This window comes from Pseudophryne corroboree, chromosome 3 (assembly GCF_028390025.1).
Source record: "Pseudophryne corroboree isolate aPseCor3 chromosome 3, aPseCor3.hap2, whole genome shotgun sequence".
Lineage (NCBI taxonomy): Eukaryota > Metazoa > Chordata > Amphibia > Anura > Myobatrachidae > Pseudophryne > Pseudophryne corroboree.
In genome coordinates, this window is record NC_086446.1 from 362,740,780 (window position 1) to 362,762,686 (window position 21,907).

Below are 21,907 nucleotides of genomic sequence, written 5' to 3' on the forward strand. Positions count from 1 at the left end.
CCCAATTCATACCTTTCTCTTCCATAAATTTGGCTGAGGCGGAGTGTTTAGGATCATTGTCTTGGAATATCCTATGGTGAGTTGGGTAATATTTATTCACAAATGGCACCATACATTTCTCTACTATTGTTTCTTGGAAATATTTCTTATCCATGATTCCTACAGAAATCAAAAAATGTTGTTCATTAATAAGCAACTCCTTTTATTGTGCAGTTACACGTACTCTACAGTACAACATGTATTTTTACAGAACACAGGCACAGAATAAAGTATAGTACTGTACTGTACCTTCGAAAAATAATAGGGGACCAGCTCCTAATCGTGATATGCCTCCCCATACATGGATTTTCAATGGATGCTTTGGGCGTGGTTTTAAAGAGATATGGTTACGTTTCCTGAATGACATTCTGGAGAACCGCTCAAGGGCAACAGACGATTCATCTGTGAAAATGACATCATCAAATGTTTCACCACTCTCAATCCATCGCCGTGCCTGTTCCACTCTCTTTTCTTTATTCACATCTCTTATCATTGGAGATATCCTGTGAAGAGCCAAAAATAATGAAATCAGATACAGTTATGAAATTACAGATTTACAGATTACTGTATATACAGTAGACTGTATGTGCAGTATACTGTATTATATACCTACTGTATACATTAAACTGTACATACAGTACATTAAGTTACATACAGAGTAATATATATATACATACTGTACATACACACAAACACACACACACAGTATACAGTATGTAATCATCACAATAAGCCGGCAATGCTTCATTGCTGTCTCTGAGTGCCTATACAGTAGGTATCTCTTTTGGGATAGAATACTGTATATACAGTACAGTATATACACACACACATACTGTATATAGTATAAAGTACACACTCTGTATAATGATTTATGGCATTATTATATCACGTATCAAGGGATTATTAACAGTGCATTTACTGTATGGTTTATACTGCTTTCAGTATTTTACCTTGTTGCGCCAAAGGTCCATCCCATTTTCCGTCGCATCCTTCTGATGCTGGTGGCCGATATGTCCAGGTCATACTTGGAATGGAGAATTCGTTTTATTTGCAGAGCAGTACGCTCATCATCCTCACGAGTTAGTTCCTCCACAATTTGTTGCACTCTCCTACAGTACAATACAGTATGAAAAATATGAATTCATGAACAGCACAATCACAGTTACAATTGATGAAGTTTTTATTTTATTTCAAAAAAATTGTTTATGGTATAAAGCAAGTCATTTAAACATTACAGTAGTGTACAGTACGTACCATGTGCATTTTGTAGGAAATACAAATCTGGGCGTTGTTCTCTCGAATGCATGATAGCGCACCGTTTCTAAAGTGACTATAATGCCACTTTCCTTGAGCCATGCATGGATCTCTTTGATGGTTTTATTTTCTTTTTTCATGTTGGCGATTATCTTGCTCATCGTTTTGTTGATAGTTACTGGCATGTTGTCCAACTATAATTCCTGTATGGAGAGAAAACATTTGTGAATACTGTAGTCTAAAATTTACACATCTGAAAATGCATAAGAGTTTTATGATAGAAGTTAATACTGTACATGTTTACTATCCAGTACCTGATGTTCAAATTTAAGTATTGTATACTGTACAGTACTGAAAATACAACTTCAGTGTTATGGACTGCAATTAGTTTCCTGTATGAAACAGATACAGTACAGTAAATAACCCTCCTTGGAAGTGCATGGGCCCTGTGAGACTTACAGTAGTGTACAGCATAAGGGTCGACTGACATGATGTACAAGCATTACATACAGTACATGTCAGTACTGTATGTAAATTCTTCAATTATTGCCTAACAACAATGCTGCTTACTGTATATTAAATACTGTAGGCCTAGAAATGTGCATCTCAATATAGTAGTTAAAAACACAGGGGCCTACAGTATGTGGATAAGCGAGTTCTATGCACACTAAAAATGGCCACCGACCGTGAACCCCCAGCACGTGGCAGCGCTCGGATATGTAGTGAGATACAATATGGCATACATTTCACAGTTCAGGGGGCAATGCTGAAGGAGCGTCACAATCCCCTAGCTCAATTACATTGGGATAAGCGAGGTCTATGCACATTACGGTATACCGAGCTGGATCGCTTAGCAACCTGACAACATGGCCGCCGACCGTGAACTCCCAGCACGTGGCAGCGCTCGGATATGTAGTGAGATACAATATGGCATACATTTCACAGTTCAGGGGGCAATGCTGAAGGAGCGTCACAATCCCCTAGCTCAATTACATTGGGATAAGCGAGGTCTATGCACATTACGGTATACCGAGCTGGATCGCTTAGCAACCTGACAACATGGCCGCCGACCGTGAACTCCCAGCACGTGGCAGCGCTCGGATATGTAGTGAGAGATGGTATACATTTTAAAATACAGTACACCGGGATAAGTTGTACAGGCCATGGAGCAATGCACAGGGACATTCATCATTTACGTACAGTATATAAATAATTGTAAACCGTAAATGAAAGAATTACCGGTCAAATACTGTATGACGAAACTGTGTCAATGAGCTGGAACAGTATGGCATGTGAAGAAGTTTTCGAAGGCAGAAACGGAGAGCAAATTATCAGGAGATTGCTTAGTTGGTAGCGCCAGAATACACTCATTTCATTCACGCTGTTTGGGTGCATTTAGCGTAAAGAATCGCTCCTGCAGATGTACTTTGATTTATGTGAAACCTGTGTGCATCCTTCCATTGACTGTCTTACAATGTAAATAAAATAATACAGTGCATTATTACAGAAAAAAAAAAAAAAAAAAAGAAAGAAAGCACATCATGTCTCGAACCCTGGACCCCCAGTGAGGGAGGTGGGAGCCTTCACCCCTAGCCCACGACGCCTCATGAGAGATTTCTAATTTCATGTGTGAAAGTACTGCAAACAGCGCCCGGCCCTCGCCCCATTGCTGTTGGTTTATGCCTTAGAGGACTCGGACGCTCGCATTTGTAAAGCACGGTGTTTTCCTCCGCCTCCTGCTAGCCTGTTGCCCTTCCCCCATGGGAGCCTGCACAGATCATGCAGTAGACAGGGAGGGAATGCAGGTCATGTGCAATACACAAACGCCCACTGTAGTACTATTTTGCTCACTTACAGTACCGTACTGTAGGTTGCATTTAGCGTAAAGAATCGCTCCTGCAGATGTACTTTGATTTATGTGAAACCTGTGTGCATCCTTCCATTGGATGTACTGTATTGGAGAGAAAAAAAAAATGTTAAAGTGAATGTCACGGGAACACATTAAAAATAAGGTTGGCACTTCCTTCCCATTGGTGTTGGTTTACAGTATGCCGTAGTGTACTCGGACGCTCATGTAATTGCATTTCAAAGGCACAGTATTTTCCATCGTCTCCCCCCTACCCCCATCGCCCTTCCCCCCTGGGGGCCTGCACAGGGAGGAAATTCAGGTCCTGTGCAATGCACAAACGCTGAAGATCTACAGTACTGTTTTGCTTAGTTGGTAGCGCCAGAATACACTCATTTCATTCACGCTGTTTGGGTGCATTTAGCGTAAAGAATCGCTCCTGCAGATGTACTTTGATTTATGTGAAACCTGTGTGCATCCTTCCATTGACTGTCTTACAATGTAAATAAAATAATACAGTGCATTATTACAGAAAAAAAAAAAAAAAAGAAAAGAAAGAAAGCACATCATGTCTCGAACCCTGGACCCCCAGTGAGGGAGGTGGGAGCCTTCACCCCTAGCCCACGACGCCTCATGAGAGATTTCTAATTTCATGTGTGAAAGTACTGCAAACAGCGCCCGGCCCTCGCCCCATTGCTGTTGGTTTATGCCTTAGAGGACTCGGACGCTCGCATTTGTAAAGCACGGTGTTTTCCTCCGCCTCCTGCTAGCCTGTTGCCCTTCCCCCATGGGAGCCTGCACAGATCATGCAGTAGACAGGGAGGGAATGCAGGTCATGTGCAATACACAAACGCCCACTGTAGTACTATTTTGCTCACTTACAGTACCGTACTGTAGGTTGCATTTAGCGTAAAGAATCGCTCCTGCAGATGTACTTTGATTTATGTGAAACCTGTGTGCATCCTTCCATTGGATGTACTGTATTGGAGAGAAAAAAAAAAATGTTAAAGTGAATGTCACGGGAACACATTAAAAATAAGGTTGGCACTTCCTTCCCATTGGTGTTGGTTTACAGTATGCCGTAGTGTACTCGGACGCTCATGTAATTGCATTTCAAAGGCACAGTATTTTCCATCGTCTCCCCCCTACCCCCATCGCCCTTCCCCCCTGGGGGCCTGCACAGGGAGGAAATTCAGGTCCTGTGCAATGCACAAACGCTGAAGATCTACAGTACTGTTTTGCTTAGTTGGTAGCGCCAGAATACACTCATTTCATTCACGCTGTTTGGGTGCATTTAGCGTAAAGAATCGCTCCTGCAGATGTACTTTGATTTATGTGAAACCTGTGTGCATCCTTCCATTGACTGTCTTACAATGTAAATAAAATAATACAGTGCATTATTACAGAAAAAAAAAAAAAAAAAGAAAGAAAGAAAGCACATCATGTCTCGAACCCTGGACCCCCAGTGAGGGAGGTGGGAGCCTTCACCCCTAGCCCACGACGCCTCATGAGAGATTTCTAATTTCATGTGTGAAAGTACTGCAAACAGCGCCCGGCCCTCGCCCCATTGCTGTTGGTTTATGCCTTAGAGGACTCGGACGCTCGCATTTGTAAAGCACAGTGTTTTCCTCCGCCTCCTGCTAGCCTGTTGCCCTTCCCCCATGGGAGCCTGCACAGATCATGCAGTAGACAGGGAGGGAATGCAGGTCATGTGCAATACACAAACGCCCACTGTAGTACTATTTTGCTCACTTACAGTACCGTACTGTAGGTTGCATTTAGCGTAAAGAATCGCTCCTGCAGATGTACTTTGATTTATGTGAAACCTGTGTGCATCCTTCCATTGGATGTACTGTATTGGAGAGAAAAAAAAAAATGTTAAAGTGAATGTCACGGGAACACATTAAAAATAAGGTTGGCACTTCCTTCCCATTGGTGTTGGTTTACAGTATGCCGTAGTGTACTCGGACGCTCATGTAATTGCATTTCAAAGGCACAGTATTTTCCATCGTCTCCCCCCTACCCCCATCGCCCTTCCCCCCTGGGGGCCTGCACAGGGAGGAAATTCAGGTCCTGTGCAATGCACAAACGCTGAAGATCTACAGTACTGTTTTGCTTAGTTGGTAGCGCCAGAATACACTCATTTCATTCACGCTGTTTGGGTGCATTTAGCGTAAAGAATCGCTCCTGCAGATGTACTTTGATTTATGTGAAACCTGTGTGCATCCTTCCATTGACTGTCTTACAATGTAAATAAAATAATACAGTGCATTATTACAGAAAAAAAAAAAAAAAAAAAGAAAGAAAGCACATCATGTCTCGAACCCTGGACCCCCAGTGAGGGAGGTGGGAGCCTTCACCCCTAGCCCACGACGCCTCATGAGAGATTTCTAATTTCATGTGTGAAAGTACTGCAAACAGCGCCCGGCCCTCGCCCCATTGCTGTTGGTTTATGCCTTAGAGGACTCGGACGCTCGCATTTGTAAAGCACGGTGTTTTCCTCCGCCTCCTGCTAGTCCTCCATTCCCATTATGCATTAGCGAACTCAGACGCTCATATATTTTAAAAGCACGGTGTTTATACATTGTACTGTACATTCTTCCTTTTACACAATTACTGTAGTTGCGTCTCCATACACATACAGTACTGTACTCCATACTTTTTCCACCGCTTCCCGTTACGCCTACAGTATTGCCAGAGCTGTAGATCAATCCGCCGCTATACTGTACGATCGAAAGTACTGGATTAGTGGAGCATTAGCCACACAGTGGTGGAGATGTGTAATGCATGATGAGTATCTAGATCGTCTCAACGCGCCTGCCTGTGATTAAACTCAGCTATCGCCTTAGCGTGGCTAAACGCCCGTCTCGGCGGAGAAACAGTCAAGATAAAGTTGGCTACATCTGTACATAAATATTTCCAATGTCTCACACCTCTAGAGGTCTTCCTCAACTCTACTTACCCTACATAGTAGAGTAACTGCTGCAAATTTGCACGTTAGGTAGGCAATTAATTTTGTCTTTCATTAGGAAATCTATTTTTGTTAATAGAAATAAAAAATGAGCACAAATAAAGTCACTCATTTATATAGTTCTATGACACCATTTCGTCATTTCTGGAGAGAGAGGCACTGATATTACTATGGCAATTATTTCAAAAACAATATATAGAATAAAAAATATAATATCCGAGAAATATATTTAGCATAGTACTGTAGTTCCACAAACATAGCGTGTTGTTCACAGAATTATTAGCTTCAGTAGACCTGTGGTGAGAGGTGGCGGAGGCTGTGGGAAAGTTCTCTACATAGTGCGTATTTCAAATGTTTTTTTTCCTTTTTATCATCAAAGAAAAACATACTGAGATGCATGAGAAATAACACCTGATGGGAGAGTGGTGATTTGTGGATAGTGGGGTTGAAGCAGAGTCTGAAATAAATTACGTATTTGATGCTCAAAATATGTTTGCATTAAATAAATGCATATGGGGTTTTTCAGGTTTGTTAGCAAACCAAAAATGTAGCAACTGGGCAAAACCATGTTGCACTGCAGGTGGGGCAGATATAACATGTGCAGGAGATTTAGATTTGTGTGAGTTATATTGTGTCTGACCATGGTAAATACTGGCTGCTTAATTTTTACACTGCAATTTAGATTTCAGTTTGAACACACCCCACCCAAATCTAATCTCTCTGCACATGTTACATCTGCCCCACCTGCAGTGCAACATGGTTTTGCCTAGTTGCTTGCTTTTTTGGTTTGCTTACAAACCTTAATAAAGCCCTACATTAGCAAGTATGAATTATTACATTGTTTGCATAGTTGTATGAATTTTGTGTTGCAAATACCTTTACATGTGTGCTATATTTGTTACCAGTCACCATCAGTGCACACTTGCACCACAGCATCTACCCTATACTAGGTGCAAAAGACATGCCTCCAAATCAGGGGCATGCAGTGAGTTAAAAGGGCCAGGAGGCACAGGCTAGCACCAGAGCCAGATTTGCACACAATATATGAGCCGAAGGGTTCATGTAGGTATAATACACAGTAATGTGTAAAGACCCTTAAAGGGGTAATTAAATTAAATTACTTACTGTTCATTCTGTATAAGTGTTGTTAGTGTATTGTGATTTATACACTGTCTAGTATAGGAATAGGCAGGTGTAAACTGAATCCTTTAGAGAGGAGTTTGTTTTTAGGACTCTACCAAAAGAACATAAACTCCAGAGTTTCAGTAAAAAAAAATATTATTTATTTTGTGAGTGTGAAATTGAATTATATGTACTGTAAATGTTTATGGCTTGATTTAAGTATTGTGGTGAAGCTGTTATTGTGACAGAACGAGTACAATACAACATACCCTTAAACCACCTTATGGGGTACCACACATAAGACCCAACAAATGCCTTGTTATTGAGTGTACTCATCTGTGACAATTATAGTGGGTTAGTGGCATAATAGATTGCTGTTTCAGGAGTGAAAAATCTATAGCATGTTCTGTGCAAATCGTATGTCTAGCAGGTAGAGTGGAACTTGAAGCATCAATCCAGACATTACATGCTTTTTGTACTATGATAGGTATTGACAATCTCTCACTGCTGCAACTTTAACATCCAGACATTACATGCTTTTTGTACTATGGCCCTCATTCCGAGTTGATCGGTCGGTATTTTTCATCGCATCGCAATGAAAATCCGCTTAGTACGCATGCGCAATATTCGCACTGCGACTGCGCCAAGTAATTTAACAATGAAGATAGTATTTTTACTCACGGCTTTTTCATCGCTCCGGCGATCGTAATGTGATTGACAGGAAATGGGTGTTACTGGGCGGAAACACAGCGTTTTATGGGCGTGTGGATGAAAACGCTACCGTTTCCGGAAAAAACGCAGGAGTGGCTGGAGAAACGGGGGAGTGTCTGAGCGAACGCTGGGTGTGTTTGTGACGTCAAACCAGGAACGACAAGCACTGAACTGATCGCACAGGCAGAGTAAGGTTGATGTTACTCAGAAACTGCTAAGTAGTTTGTAATCGCAATATTGCGAATACATCGGTCGCAATTTTAAGAAGCTAAGATACACTCCCAGTAGGCGTAGGCTTAGCATGTGTAACTCTGCTAAATTCGCCTTGCGACCGATCAACTCGGAGTGAGGGCCAATGATAGGTATTGACAATTTTGTATTTTGCTAGTTGTTTCTGGGCCAGACTATAGTCTATTCTCACTGTGTATTAGTGGGGGTATAGTGATTTGTTCACACCTTGATACAACCTTTTGCTGTGGGTGGAGTTTTCAGAGGGTGGGTGCTGCTATCAATTAACCCTGCATCCATGTCTGCATGGTTATTTAACTAGTATTGACCAAGGATGCAAGCACTTTAGGCTGCTAGCATTTCAGTTGCTAAGTATGTTAGTACAAAGTATGATGATATAATCTATGGAGATATACGGAGATAAACAGAGGGACAGCAGAATATCTCCCCCATCTCCACAAAAGAACTACAAACAACAGACTACAGTGAGTTACCCATACCACCACCAGCAACGACTGCAGCCTGCACAGCCTGGACACTGAACAACCTGTCTCATTAAGTAACAGCCCTACTGCTTTCACACATTGCTCACACTCTCATAAACACAATCTACAACCACTGTGTATCCATCTCAGCCTTTCCGTTTCTAACATTATTTCAAAAAATACTGTTTGCACTGTCTTTTGCTTACATTACACCCCGCATTCTCCTTGTTCATTCTATATTACACCTACACCATTCTATTCCCCTTAACACTACTGTACCAAATTATGGCTCCTTGATCCTGTCACATACCAATCCTGACTGCCAGGTCTCAACCCCCAAATTCAAAATCACCCACAAACACTCTGAACCCAGCCAACCTTATCCCTATCTCCCCTGTCCCCTCCCTTCCTTTCTCCTGTGCACTCTGGAATGCTAGATCAATCTGCAACAAGCTGCCAACTATCCATGACCTCTTCATCTCCCACTCTTTTCACCTTCTCGCCATCACTGAAACCTGGCTCTCCTCCTCTAACACCACCTCCCCTGCTGCCCTCTCCTACGGAGGCCTCTCTTTCACCCACACAGTCAGACCTGATGGTCGCCAGGGTGGAGGCGTGGGCGTCCTTCTCTCCCCTAACTGCACCTTCCGTGTCATCCCACCTAAGCCCTCTCTCACCTTCTCCACCTTTGAGGTCCACACTATCCGCCTCTTCTACCCCATTCACCTCCTTGTGGCAGTGATCTACCGCCCCCCTGGCCACTGCTCACCTTTCCTTGACAACTTTGCTGCCTGGCTTCCCCACTTTCTCTCCTCTGACCTCCCCTCTGTCATCCTCGGAGACTTTAACATCCCTATTGACATCACTAATGCCGCTTCCACTAATCTCCTCACCCTTTCCACCTCCTTTGGACTTTCTCAATGGACCTCCACCGCTACTCACAATCTCGGCCACTCCCTCGACCTTGTCTTCACCCACCGATGTGATCTCTCTGATTTCTCACACTCTCCCTTCCCTCTCTCTGACCACCATCTGCTTTCTTTCACCCTCTCATCCTCCCTCCTCCTCTCCACGCCCAGACCCACAACCACCAGACGCAATCTTGGGTCTCTCAACCCCACTTTCATGTCCTCCCTCGAGACTTTCCTCTCTCCTCTTTCCACTATGACTTGTCCCAACCAGGCAGCCACCTTCTATAACTCTTCCCTAACCACTGCTCTCGACTCTGTGGCCCCCCTCTCCTCTGTCCCCCTCCGCCGCTCCAAACCCCAGCCCTGGCACACCAAACTAACACGCTTCTTACAAAAATGCTCACGCTCCGCTGAGCGCTCCTGGAGGAAATCTCACTCTCTGCCGGACTTCCTCCATTTCAAGTTTATTCTCTCCTCCTACAGCTCTGCTCTTTCCCTCGCCAAACAATCCTTTTTCCAAGCACTCATCTCTTCTCAGTCCTCCTGTCCACGCCGTCTCTTTGAAACTTTCAACACTCTCCTTCGCCCCCCTCCTCCTCCCATCCCATCATCCCTCACTGCCACTGACTTTGCCTCCTTCTTCATCTCCAAAATTGAGGATATCCGACATGACATCTCCCGCCGTCACCCCTCTGCTACCCCCCTGCCCCCTCTATCCCTCCCCTCCATCTATCCCACCCTGTCCTCCTTCCATCCGACTTCAGAAAAGGAAGTCCACTCCCTCATCTTATCCTCCCCCCCCCCACCACCTGCCCCCCCTCCCCTCCCGTCTTCTCCGCTCCCTCTCCCCCACTGCCTGCTCCCACCTTTCTCACCTCTTTAACCTGTCCCTCTCCACCGGCATCTTCCCCTCACCATTCAAACATGCTCTGGTCTCACCTATTCTCAAAAAACCCAACCTCGACCCTTCATCACCCACTAACTACCGCCCCATCTCTCTTCTCCCTTTCACCTCCAAATTACTTGAACGACTAGTTTACAGCCGTCTCACAAGCTACCTCTCTGACAACTCCATCCTCGATCCACTATAATCTGGCTTTCGCCCACTCCACTCAACTGAGACTGCCCTGGTAAAAGTCACCAATGACCTGCTTTTGGCCAAATCCAGGGGCCACTTCTCTCTGCTCATCCTTCTGGACCTCTCTGCTGCCTTTGATACCGTAGATCATCCTCTCCTCCTCGGCACACTCCAAAACGCTGGCCTCTCTAGCACTGTCCTTGACTGGTTTTCTTCTTACCTCACTAACCGCTCCTTCTCTGTGTCTGCCTCAAGCACCACCTCACACCCCTCCATCCTTCCTGTTGGTGTCCCTCAGGGTTCTGTCCTTGGACCCCTTCTGTTCTCCCTGTATACCTCTTCCCTGGGTGCGCTCATTAACTCATTTGGCCTTCAATACCACCTCTATGCTGATGACACACAACTCTACCTCTCATCTCCTGATCTGTCCCCCTCTGTCCTCTCTCAGGTTTCGAGCTGCCTCTCTGCAATCTCCTCCTGGATGTCTGAACGCTCTCTAAAGCTCAACATGGACAAAACGGAACTCATCATCTTCCCCCCATCCAGAGCAACACCCCTGACCAATATCTCCATCATTGTTGACAACACCACCATCTCCCCCGTTCCCCAACTCCGCTGCCTGGGCGTCACTCTTGACTACTCCCTCTCCTTTGCACCCCACATCCAAGCTCTGGCACAATCCTGTCGTTTCCAGCTACGCAACATTGCTCGTATCAGGCCATATCTCTCCCAGAGTGCAACTAAACTCATCATCCACTCACTGGTCATCTCACGACTTGACTACTGCAATGTCCTCCTCACTGGCCTCGCTTGCTCCCATCTTGCTCCCCTCCAATCTGTCCTGAACTCCGCAGCTAGGCTCATCTTTCTCTCACGCCGCACCACATCTGCCACTCCCCTTCAACAAAATCTACACTGGCTCCCATTCCCCTACAGAATCCTCTTCAAACTCCTCACCCTCACATACAAGGCCATCTCTAATGCCACTGCTCCCTACATCTCCAACCTCCTTTCCCTTCATACTCCCTCCCGCCCCCTACGGTCGACTAATGACCGTCGCCTCTCCACCGCCCTGGTTACTGCTTCCCATGCATGAGTTCAGGATTTTGCCCGTGCTGCACCCCTTCAGTGGAACGCACTCCCCCGCTCCATTAGACTCTCCCCAACCTTGCAAAGCTTCAAACGGGCACTAAAAACCCACCTATTCATCAAAGCGTACCCTTCTGATGCATAACCCAGAGCTGAAGCCGCGCCTCCACCCCCCCTGCCTCATGCCGTGAACATCTCAGCTTTGCTTGCATACTGCCATCAGGCTACCTCCCACTTGCCTGCACATCTTGTCATCTGTCTGTCGCCCCTCCCCAATAGATTGTTAGCTCTTCAGAGCAGGGCCCTCTTTCCTCTTGTTATCTAAGCCCTCGTCTCAACACATTTCACTCACAGCTCTCCCCTACTCAACGACCATCTTTATCCTGCTAGTAAAGGCTCAACTCCATCTATGACCACCAGCCTCTAGTAGTACGATGATCACTCCCTCAATACTTACATCTTAGCTGTACTATGTCTTGAGAATGTGTGGTGCTCTGTTACCTCTACTCTATTTCTGTTATTTATTTACTGTAATGCAATGTTTTGTCCCCTGTACTGTCCTTTGTACGGCGCTGCGAAACACATGTGGCGTCTTATAAATAAAATGTAATAATAATAATCAATGGCTGTATGCTAATAGGCTCCTATGATGTAAGTCTGTCTGTGCTTCTTTAGACCGTATAATTGTTGCTCAAACTTCAAAGGAGAATGCCAGAAAACTTCAGTCACCAAAATGATTTAATTTGTTTCAATGTCATTTAAATGTCATAAAAGAAAAGGTTGCGAGTTCTGTAACATATGCTGAAGGTTTCTTCTTTTGCAGTTCATTACATATTTCTATTGCACCTTTCTTCTTTTTCATCAGGTCCGCTCCACACACCCAGAATGTGCTGTTGTTCTTCAGGTTCTAGAGCAGGAGGCTGAATGTTACAAGAAAATGAGATCAGATAATGAGTCAATACTCAGCTCTTCCAGTGGAGGTAAGGGTCGTGGGCTGTGTATGACAAAAAATTACAAAAAGTACAAAGTTATTTGCAGAATAACCAGTATTATTATTTTTTTATACTATCATGCGCTGCAGTCACCTTCAGTGGGCAAATCATCAATTTGAAAGGCTTTTACATTGTTTTCCCATAAAGGTGTCTTCTTAATAATCTGCGATACAGCAGATTGTGACTGTATTACGAGGAACTCTGTTAGCCCTCTTACTACAAGGCAGGTGTGGAATTGAAGATCTACAATGTCTAAATAGACATTCATTAGGTCGACCCCATACGATCAACATGTATTAGGTCAACAGAGTCAAAAGTTTTACGGGTAAAAGGTAGGCAGTGGGTAAGGTCCACTGATACAAAAGGTGTATAAAGGTCGACACGGCAGTTTTTGTAGGTTTTGGGTGTCATTTTATATGTTGCATCATATGTGACACAATCAGTGAAAATGTGTGCCCTCGTAGACTCATGGTGCTCACCACGCTTTGGGGAAGTTGACTTGCTACACTACTGCTGAACTCGCCACAGGTTACTATTCCCAATTATAATCCAATTGGAGAGTAAATCAAGAAAAAGTTGTGAAAACACGTAAACCCCCCCAAAAAACTTGTGTCGACTATTTGTTTCAGCAACCCCACCTTTACTCTGTCATTGTGTATGTATGCAGTGGCAAATGCAGGATTTGTAGTTGGGGGTTGCCAACTGCTTGTTTTTGGAGTGCATGTGGTTAGTCCATGAAGAGGGTATCATTAGCACTGAAGCAGTTATAACATGCATCATACAAAGTGCAATTTTTCTTGACCCTGTAGTCTACCTATTCTATGTCAACCTTTTGACCTTGTCGATCTCCTGACCCTGTTGATCTAATACATGTCTACCATTAGTGGTAGACATATGGACTGTAGACCTTTTTAGTGCAGATCTAATAGTGTGTATGTATATATATATATATATATATATATTTTTTTTTTTTTTTTTAAATATATACAAACAAACAAACAAACAGAAAACCCAGCACTCCCCAAAGTAAGCTCACTTATCCTCAACACTTCAATAATTAAATGATGGGGGTTTAGTTAGTGGATTGGCCAATGCACAGAAGCCTGCAAACCGATCGCCAAGGTACCCCACCTTCATGCAGGTCCTACACTATTCACAGTCTTAAAACCTGACTACTTAAATACTGTTTGACACATCATCTACCTGCTAGATTTAATGTGCACCTGCCACACACTTAATGGCTTTTAAAGGTACACTAGTCACCTTACATTGGTTAGATAGATTGCTAAGGAACAGCTGAGACAGGTTCAGGATAATAGAGTCCAGACAGGGGTGCATGAGAAAGCTAGTGGCCACGGTTAATAAGAGTTAACCATAGATTAACCCTGTCATATACACAAATAGAAAACCACAGCACTCACCACCCCAGAAGCGGGGTACAGCAATGCACTTACCACTCATAGGGTGGGGTACACGTAACACAGCACTCGCCACCCCAGAAGCGGGGTACACAACTGCACTTACCACTCATGGGGTGGGGTGCATGTAGCCTATGACCACATCACTCTAATACATACAAACAGAAAACTCAGCACTCACCAAAGTAAGCTCACTTATCCTCAACACTTCAATACATAAATGATGGGGGTTTAGTTAGTGGATTAGCCATTGCACAGAAGCCTGCAAACCGATCGCCAAGGTACCCCACCTTCATGCAGGTCCTGCATTATTCACAGAGTCTTAAAACCTGACTACTTAAATAGTGTTTGACACATCATATGCCTGTTATATTTAACGTGTACCTGCCACGCACTTTATGACTTTTAAAGGTACACTAGTCACCTTACATTGGCTAGATAGATTGCTAAGGAACATTATATATATATATATATATATATATATATATATATATATATATACACCCAGTACTGTGCAGAAATTTTTGGCAGGTGTTGAAAAAATACTGCACAGTGAAAATGTTTTCAAAACTATGGAAAAATTCCAATATCCAAAATACTTTTGGTCCCAAGCATTTTTGATATGGGATACTCAACCTGTATAATATATATATATATATATATATAACACACGGAGGGGGGGGGATATAGCGACCAATGGTGTCTTAAAATAATTCAATAAAAGTGGATCTAGAAGATATATAAAAATATATGTAATATATCTATAAAATAATGAATAACCAGATCGAGTGGATCTATAAAAAGTTAATTTATTAATACATTAAAACAGACAATGATTAAACAGCTAGACTAAAATTTGAGCAGCAAAACTCCTTAAAAAATGGGATAAAAACAATAGACACAATGCAATATAATACCAGTTAAAATGTATGTTAAAATATGTAAAACAATTTTAACTTAACTTGGTATGAGGTCACTGCCAGGTAGCCCAACGCGTTTCATCATTCAGACTTCATCAAGGGGTAAAGGTAGAGTGGGACCAGACTTCTATTTATACCAGTAATACTCTCATAGTAATTGTGACATCACTTCCTGTTAATTAGGCATGATATTGTAAAATGGACTGGGAAGTGGGAACTTCTATTTATATTTGTCCAGTAGCCTCATTTAGTAGTATATGTGTACATAATATTGTATTAGTGTTTAAAAAACAGGTTTGGTGCTGGAGAGCTTTAAAAAACTCCCATATAGATGCGCCGGTGGATCTTTTCCGCCCCACTTCCGGTTTAGGGCCGTCGCGTCACTTCCGCACCACTTCCGGTACGCAAATGCGCGTGCGCCCGCGGCTGCAGAAGTGGGGCGGAAAAGATCCGCCGGCGCATCTATATGGGAGTTTTTTAAAGCTCTCCAGCACCAAACCTGTTTTTTAAACACGGATACAATATTATGTACACATATACTACTAAATGAGGCTACTGGACAAATATAAATAGAAGTTCCCAGTCCATTTTACAATATCATGCCTAATTAACAGGAAGTGATGTCACAATTACTATGAGAGTATTACTGGTATAAATAGAAGTCTGGTCCCACTCTACCTTTACCCCTTGATGAAGTCTGAATGACGAAACGCGTTGGGCTACCTGGCAGTGACCTCATACCAAGTTAAGTTAAAATTGTTTTACATATTTTAGCATACATTTTAACTGGTATTATATTGCATTGTGTCTATTGTTTTTATCCCATTTTTTAAGGAGTTTTGCTGCTCAAATTTTAGTCTAGCTGTTTAATCATTGTCTGTATTAATGTATTAATAAATTAACTTTTTATAGATCCACTCGATCTGGTTATTCATTATTTTATAGATATATTACATATATTTTTATATATCTTCTAGATCCACTTTTATTGAATTATTTTAAGACACCATTGGTCGCTATATCCCCCACCCCCTCGTGTGTTATTAATCCGTTGCTACAGGGAACCACCATCCCTGTGTTTTGGGGGACAGCTGACGCCCTGTATTAACCCATAGGGAGTGTTATTTATTTCGACTACACATGGCTAGTAGATTACTGGGGTTGTACACAAGTGGCGCAATAATCTCCCATATATATATATATATATATATATATATATATATATATACACAACGGAAGGAGGCAGCACTCCGAGACTTTCAAATATCAAACGTGAAGCAGTTTTAATGACACATCTACGTTTCGGAGCCGTAGCCCTGTCGTCAGGATACATTTACAAACACACAAACAGTTTAAATACCTTAACCGCATGAAGGTCTCCCGCCGCCGCCGTACACGCTGTCCGGCATCCGGATACATCCCATCCCTTCAACCCGGAAGTGACTCCCTCACGGTCCATCCAGCGAGCGTGCAGGGGCTAAACTAAGTAGCCATGGTAACGTCAATAAACAACTGTGCAGTGAACGTCATTATATACATAAGTCTCCAAAATGACAAAAGCGTTACCAATCATGATATGATGCTCTAGATCACAGGTTCTCAAACTCGGTCCTCAGGACCCCACACGGTTCATGTTTTGCAGGTCACCTGTAGATTTTTCAAATGTGACAGTTGGTGATACACAGTGCAGCTGCTGGGTGACATGGAAAACGTGACCTGTGTGGGGTCCTGAGGACCGAGTTTGAGAACCACTGCTCTAGATAAACATACAAAGAAAAATACATGAAAGAATATATACATAAAAATCAGGTGCACTTATAAAATAAGATAAGACATGCCACATACTATAGGGATGCGGTCAAGATGCCGCCGGCCGGAATCCCGGTGGTCGAAATACCGACGCCGGAATCCCAACCGAACAAGCCCGACCGCCACAAGCCCGACATATTCTCCCTCCGTGGGTGTCCACGACACCCATAGAGGGAGTATATAATAGCGTGCAGAGCGTGGCGAGCGAAGCGAGCCCGCAAGGGGCTGCGTTCCGCTCGCCACCCCTGTCGGGATTGTGTGGTCGGGATTCCGGCGTCGGTATTTCGACCGCCGGGATTCCGGCCGGCGGCATTTAGTACTGATCCCATACTATACAGTAAGTCAACGTGCAAAGACTACAACTATCATAAAAATTTATAGAACAATACTACTGCCATATCGTATGAAACCATTAAATCATGGACACTCTAAATGCAAGCTATAGAAAACATCTAAGATTCAGAGATTCATTTAACCCCCTAGGATATATTGTATCTAATAGATGAATCCACTTGTATTCCAGCTGCAGTAGTTTCTTGGATCTGTCAGCCCCACGTAAAGAGGGTGGCACATGATCTATGATACGATATCTAAGGGTTGCCATATTATGCTTAGCCTGCATAAAGTGCCTGGCTACTGGCTGGTCGCTGGTTCCTGACTTGATGGCTTCCCTGATAGCGTATCTATGCTAGAGATGAGCGCCTGAAATTTTTCGGGTTTTGTGTTTTGGTTTTGGGTTCGGTTCCGCGGCCGTGTTTTGGGTTCGAACGCGTTTTGGCAAAACCTCACCGAATTTTTTTTGTCGGATTCGGGTGTGTTTTGGATTCGGGTGTTTTTTTCAAAAAACACTAAAAAACAGCTTAAATCATAGAATTTGGGGGTCATTTTGATCCCAAAGTATTATTAACCTCAAAAACCATAATTTACACTCATTTTCAGTCTATTCTGAATACCTCACACCTCACAATATTATTTTTAGTCCTAAAATTTGCACCGAGGTCGCTGTGTGAGTAAGATAAGCGACCCTAGTGGCCGACACAAACACCGGGCCCATCTAGGAGTGGCACTGCAGTGTCACGCAGGATGTCCCTTCCAAAAAACCCTCCCCAAACAGCACATGACGCAAAGAAAAAAAGAGGCGCAATGAGGTAGCTGTGTGAGTAAGATTAGCGACCCTAGTGGCCGACACAAACACCGGGCCCATCTAGGAGTGGCACTGCAGTGTCACGCAGGATGGCCCTTCCAAAAAACCCTCCCCAAACAGCACATGACGCAAAGAAAAAAAGAGGCGCAATGAGGTAGCTGTGTGAGTAAGATTAGCGACCCTAGTGGCCGACACAAACACCGGGCCCATCTAGGAGTGGCACTGCAGTGTCACGCAGGATGTCCCTTCCAAAAAACCCTCCCCAAACAGCACATGACGCAAAGAAAAAAAGAGGCGCAATGAGGTAGCTGACTGTGTGAGTAAGATTAGCGACCCTAGTGGCCGACACAAACACCGGGCCCATCTAGGAGTGGCACTGCAGTGTCACGCAGGATGTCCCTTCCAAAAAACCCTCCCCAATCAGCACATGATGCAAAGAAAAAGAAAAGAAAAAAGAGGTGCAAGATGGAATTGTCCTTGGGCCCTCCCACCCACCCTTATGTTGTATAAACAAAACAGGACATGCACACTTTAACCAACCCATCATTTCAGTGACAGGGTCTGCCACACGACTGTGACTGATATGACGGGTTGGTTTGGACCCCCCCCAAAAAAGAAGCAATTAATCTCTCCTTGCACAAACTGGCTCTACAGAGGCAAGATGTCCACCTCATCTTCACCCTCCGATATATCACCGTGTACATCCCCCTCCTCACAGATTATCAATTCGTCCCCACTGGAATCCACCATCTCAGCTCCCTGTGTACTTTGTGGAGGCAATTGCTGCTGGTCAATGTCTCCGCGGAGGAATTGATTATAATTCATTTTAATGAACATCATCTTCTCCACATTTTCTGGATGTAACCTCGTACGCCGATTGCTGACAAGGTGAGCGGCGGCACTAAACACTCTTTCGGAGTACACACTTGTGGGAGGGCAACTTAGGTAGAATAAAGCCAGTTTGTGCAAGGGCCTCCAAATTGCCTCTTTTTCCTGCCAGTATAAGTACGGACTGTGTGACGTGCCTACTTGGATGCGGTCACTCATATAATCCTCCACCATTCTATCAATGTTGAGAGAATCATATGCAGTGACAGTAGACGACATGTCCGTAATCGTTGTCAGGTCCTTCAGTCCGGACCAGATGTCAGCATCAGCAGTCGCTCCAGACTGCCCTGCATCACCGCCAGCGGGTGGGCTCGGAATTCTGAGCCTTTTCCTCGCACCCCCAGTTGCGGGAGAATGTGAAGGAGGAGATGTTGACAGGTCGCGTTCCGCTTGACTTGACAATTTTGTCACCAGCAGGTCTTTGCACCCCAGCAGACTTGTGTCTGCCGGAAAGAGAGATCCAAGGTAGGCTTTAAATCTAGGATCGAGCACGGTGGCCAAAATGTAGTGCTCTGATTTCAACAGATTGACCACCCGTGAATCCTTGTTAAGCGAATTAAGGGCTGCATCCACAAGTCCCACATGCCTAGCGGAATCGCTCCCTTTTAGCTCCTTCTTCAATGCCTCCAGCTTCTTCTGCAAAAGCCTGATGAGGGGAATGACCTGACTCAGGCTGGCAGTGTCTGAACTGACTTCACGTGTGGCAAGTTCAAAGGGCATCAGAACCTTGCACAACGTTGAAATCATTCTCCACTGCACTTGAGACAGGTGCATTCCACCTCCTATATCGTGCTCAATTGTATAGGCTTGAATGGCCTTTTGCTGCTCCTCCAACCTCTGAAGCATATAGAGGGTTGAATTCCACCTCGTTACCACTTCTTGCTTCAGATGATGGCAGGGCAGGTTCAGTAGTTTTTGGTGGTGCTCCAGTCTTCTGTACGTGGTGCCTGTACGCCGAAAGTGTCCCGCAATTTTTCTGGCCACCGACAGCATCTCTTGCACGCCCCTGTCGTTTTTTAAAAAATTCTGCACCACCAAATTCAAGGTATGTGCAAAACATGGGACGTGCTGGAATTTGCCCATATTTAATGCACACACAATATTGCTGGCGTTGTCCGATGCCACAAATCCACAGGAGAGTCCAATTGGGGTAAGCCATTCCGCGATGATCTTCCTCAGTTGCCGTAAGAGGTTTTCAGCTGTGTGCGTATTCTGGAAAGCGGTGATACAAAGCGTAGCCTGCCTAGGAAAGAGTTGGCGTTTGCGAGATGCTGCTACTGGTGCCGCCGCTGCTGTTCTTGCGGCGGGAGTCCATACATCTACCCAGTGGGCTGTCACAGTCATATAGTCCTGACCCTGCCCTGCTCCACTTGTCCACATGTCCGTGGTTAAGTGGACATTGGGTACAACTGCATTTTTTAGGACACTGGTGAGTCTTTTTCTGACGTCCGTGTACATTCTCGGTATCGCCTGCCTAGAGAAGTGGAACCTAGATGGTATTTGGTAACGGGGGCACACTGCCTCAATAAATTGTCTAGTTCCCTGTGAACTAACGGCGGATACCGGACGCACGTCTAACACCAACATAGTTGTCAAGGCCTCAGTTATCCGCTTTGCAGTAGGATGACTGCTGTGATATTTCATCTTCCTCGCAAAGGACTGTTGAACAGTCAATTGCTTACTGGAAGTAGTACAAGTGGGCTTACGACTTCCCCTCTGGGATGACCATCGACTCCCAGCGGCAACAACAGCAGCGCCAGCAGCAGTAGGCGTTACACGCAAGGATGCATCGGAGGAATCCCAGGCAGGAGAGGACTCGTCAGAATTGCCAGTGACATGGCCTGCAGGACTATTGGCATTCCTGGGGAAGGAGGAAATTGACACTGAGGGAGTTGGTGGGGTGGTTTGCGTGAGCTTGGTTACAAGAGGAAGGGATTTACTGGTCAGTGGACTGCTTCCGCTGTCACCCAAAGTTTTTGAACTTGTCACTGACTTATTATGAATGCGCTGCAGGTGACGTATAAGGGAGGATGTTCCGAGGTGGTTAACGTCCTTACCCCTACTTATTACAGCTTGACAAAGGGAACACACGGCTTGACACCTGTTGTCCGCATTTCTGGTGAAATACCTCCACACCGAAGAGCTGATTTTTTTGGTATTTTCACCTGGCATGTCAACGGCCATATTCCTCCCACGGACAACAGGTGTCTCCCCGGGTGCCTGACTTAAACAAACCACCTCACCATCAGAATCCTCCTGGTCAATTTCCTCCCCAGCGCCAGCAACACCCATATCCTCCTCATCCTGGTGTACTTCAACACTGACATCTTCAATCTGACTATCAGGAACTGGACTGCGGGTGCTCCTTCCAGCACTTGCAGGGGGCGTGCAAATGGTGGAAGGCGCATGCTCTTCACGTCCAGTGTTGGGAAGGTCAGGCATCGCAACCGACACAATTGGACTCTCCTTGTGGATTTGGGATTTCGAAGAATGCACAGTTCTTTGCTGTGCTGCTTTTGCCAGCTTGAGTCTTTTCATTTTTCTAGCGAGAGGCTGAGTGCTTCCATCCTCATGTGAAGCTGAACCACTAGCCATGAACATAGGCCAGGGCCTCAGCCGTTCCTTGCCACTCCGTGTGGTAAATGGCATATTGGCAAGTTTACGCTTCTCCTCCGACAATTTTATTTTAGGTTTTGGAGTCCTTTTTTTTCTGATATTTGGTGTTTTGGATTTGACATGCTCTGTACTATGACATTGGGCATCGGCCTTGGCAGACGACGTTGCTGGCATTTCATCGTCTCGGCCATGACTAGTGGCAGCAGCTTCAGCACGAGGTGGAAGTGGATCTTGATCTTTCCCTAATTTTGGAACCTCAACATTTTTGTTCTCCATATTTTAATAGGCACAACTAAAAGGCACCTCAGGTAAACAATGGAGATGGATACTAGTATACAATTATGGACTGCCTGCCGACTGCAGACACAGAGGTAGCCACAGCCGTG

At 44.5% G+C, this 21,907-nt stretch overlaps 1 protein-coding gene across 1 annotated transcript in view; it reads left to right on the top strand.

Moving 5' to 3' along the window:
- LOC135057277 (vasoactive intestinal polypeptide receptor 1-like) overlaps positions 1-21,907 on the top strand; it is a 335,092-nt gene that overhangs the window by 47,116 nt on the left and 266,069 nt on the right. Inside the window, exon 5 of the mRNA XM_063963168.1 lies at positions 12,600-12,714. Coding sequence (XP_063819238.1) covers positions 12,600-12,714 — 115 coding nt within the window. The remainder of the gene's footprint in view (positions 1-12,599; positions 12,715-21,907) is intronic.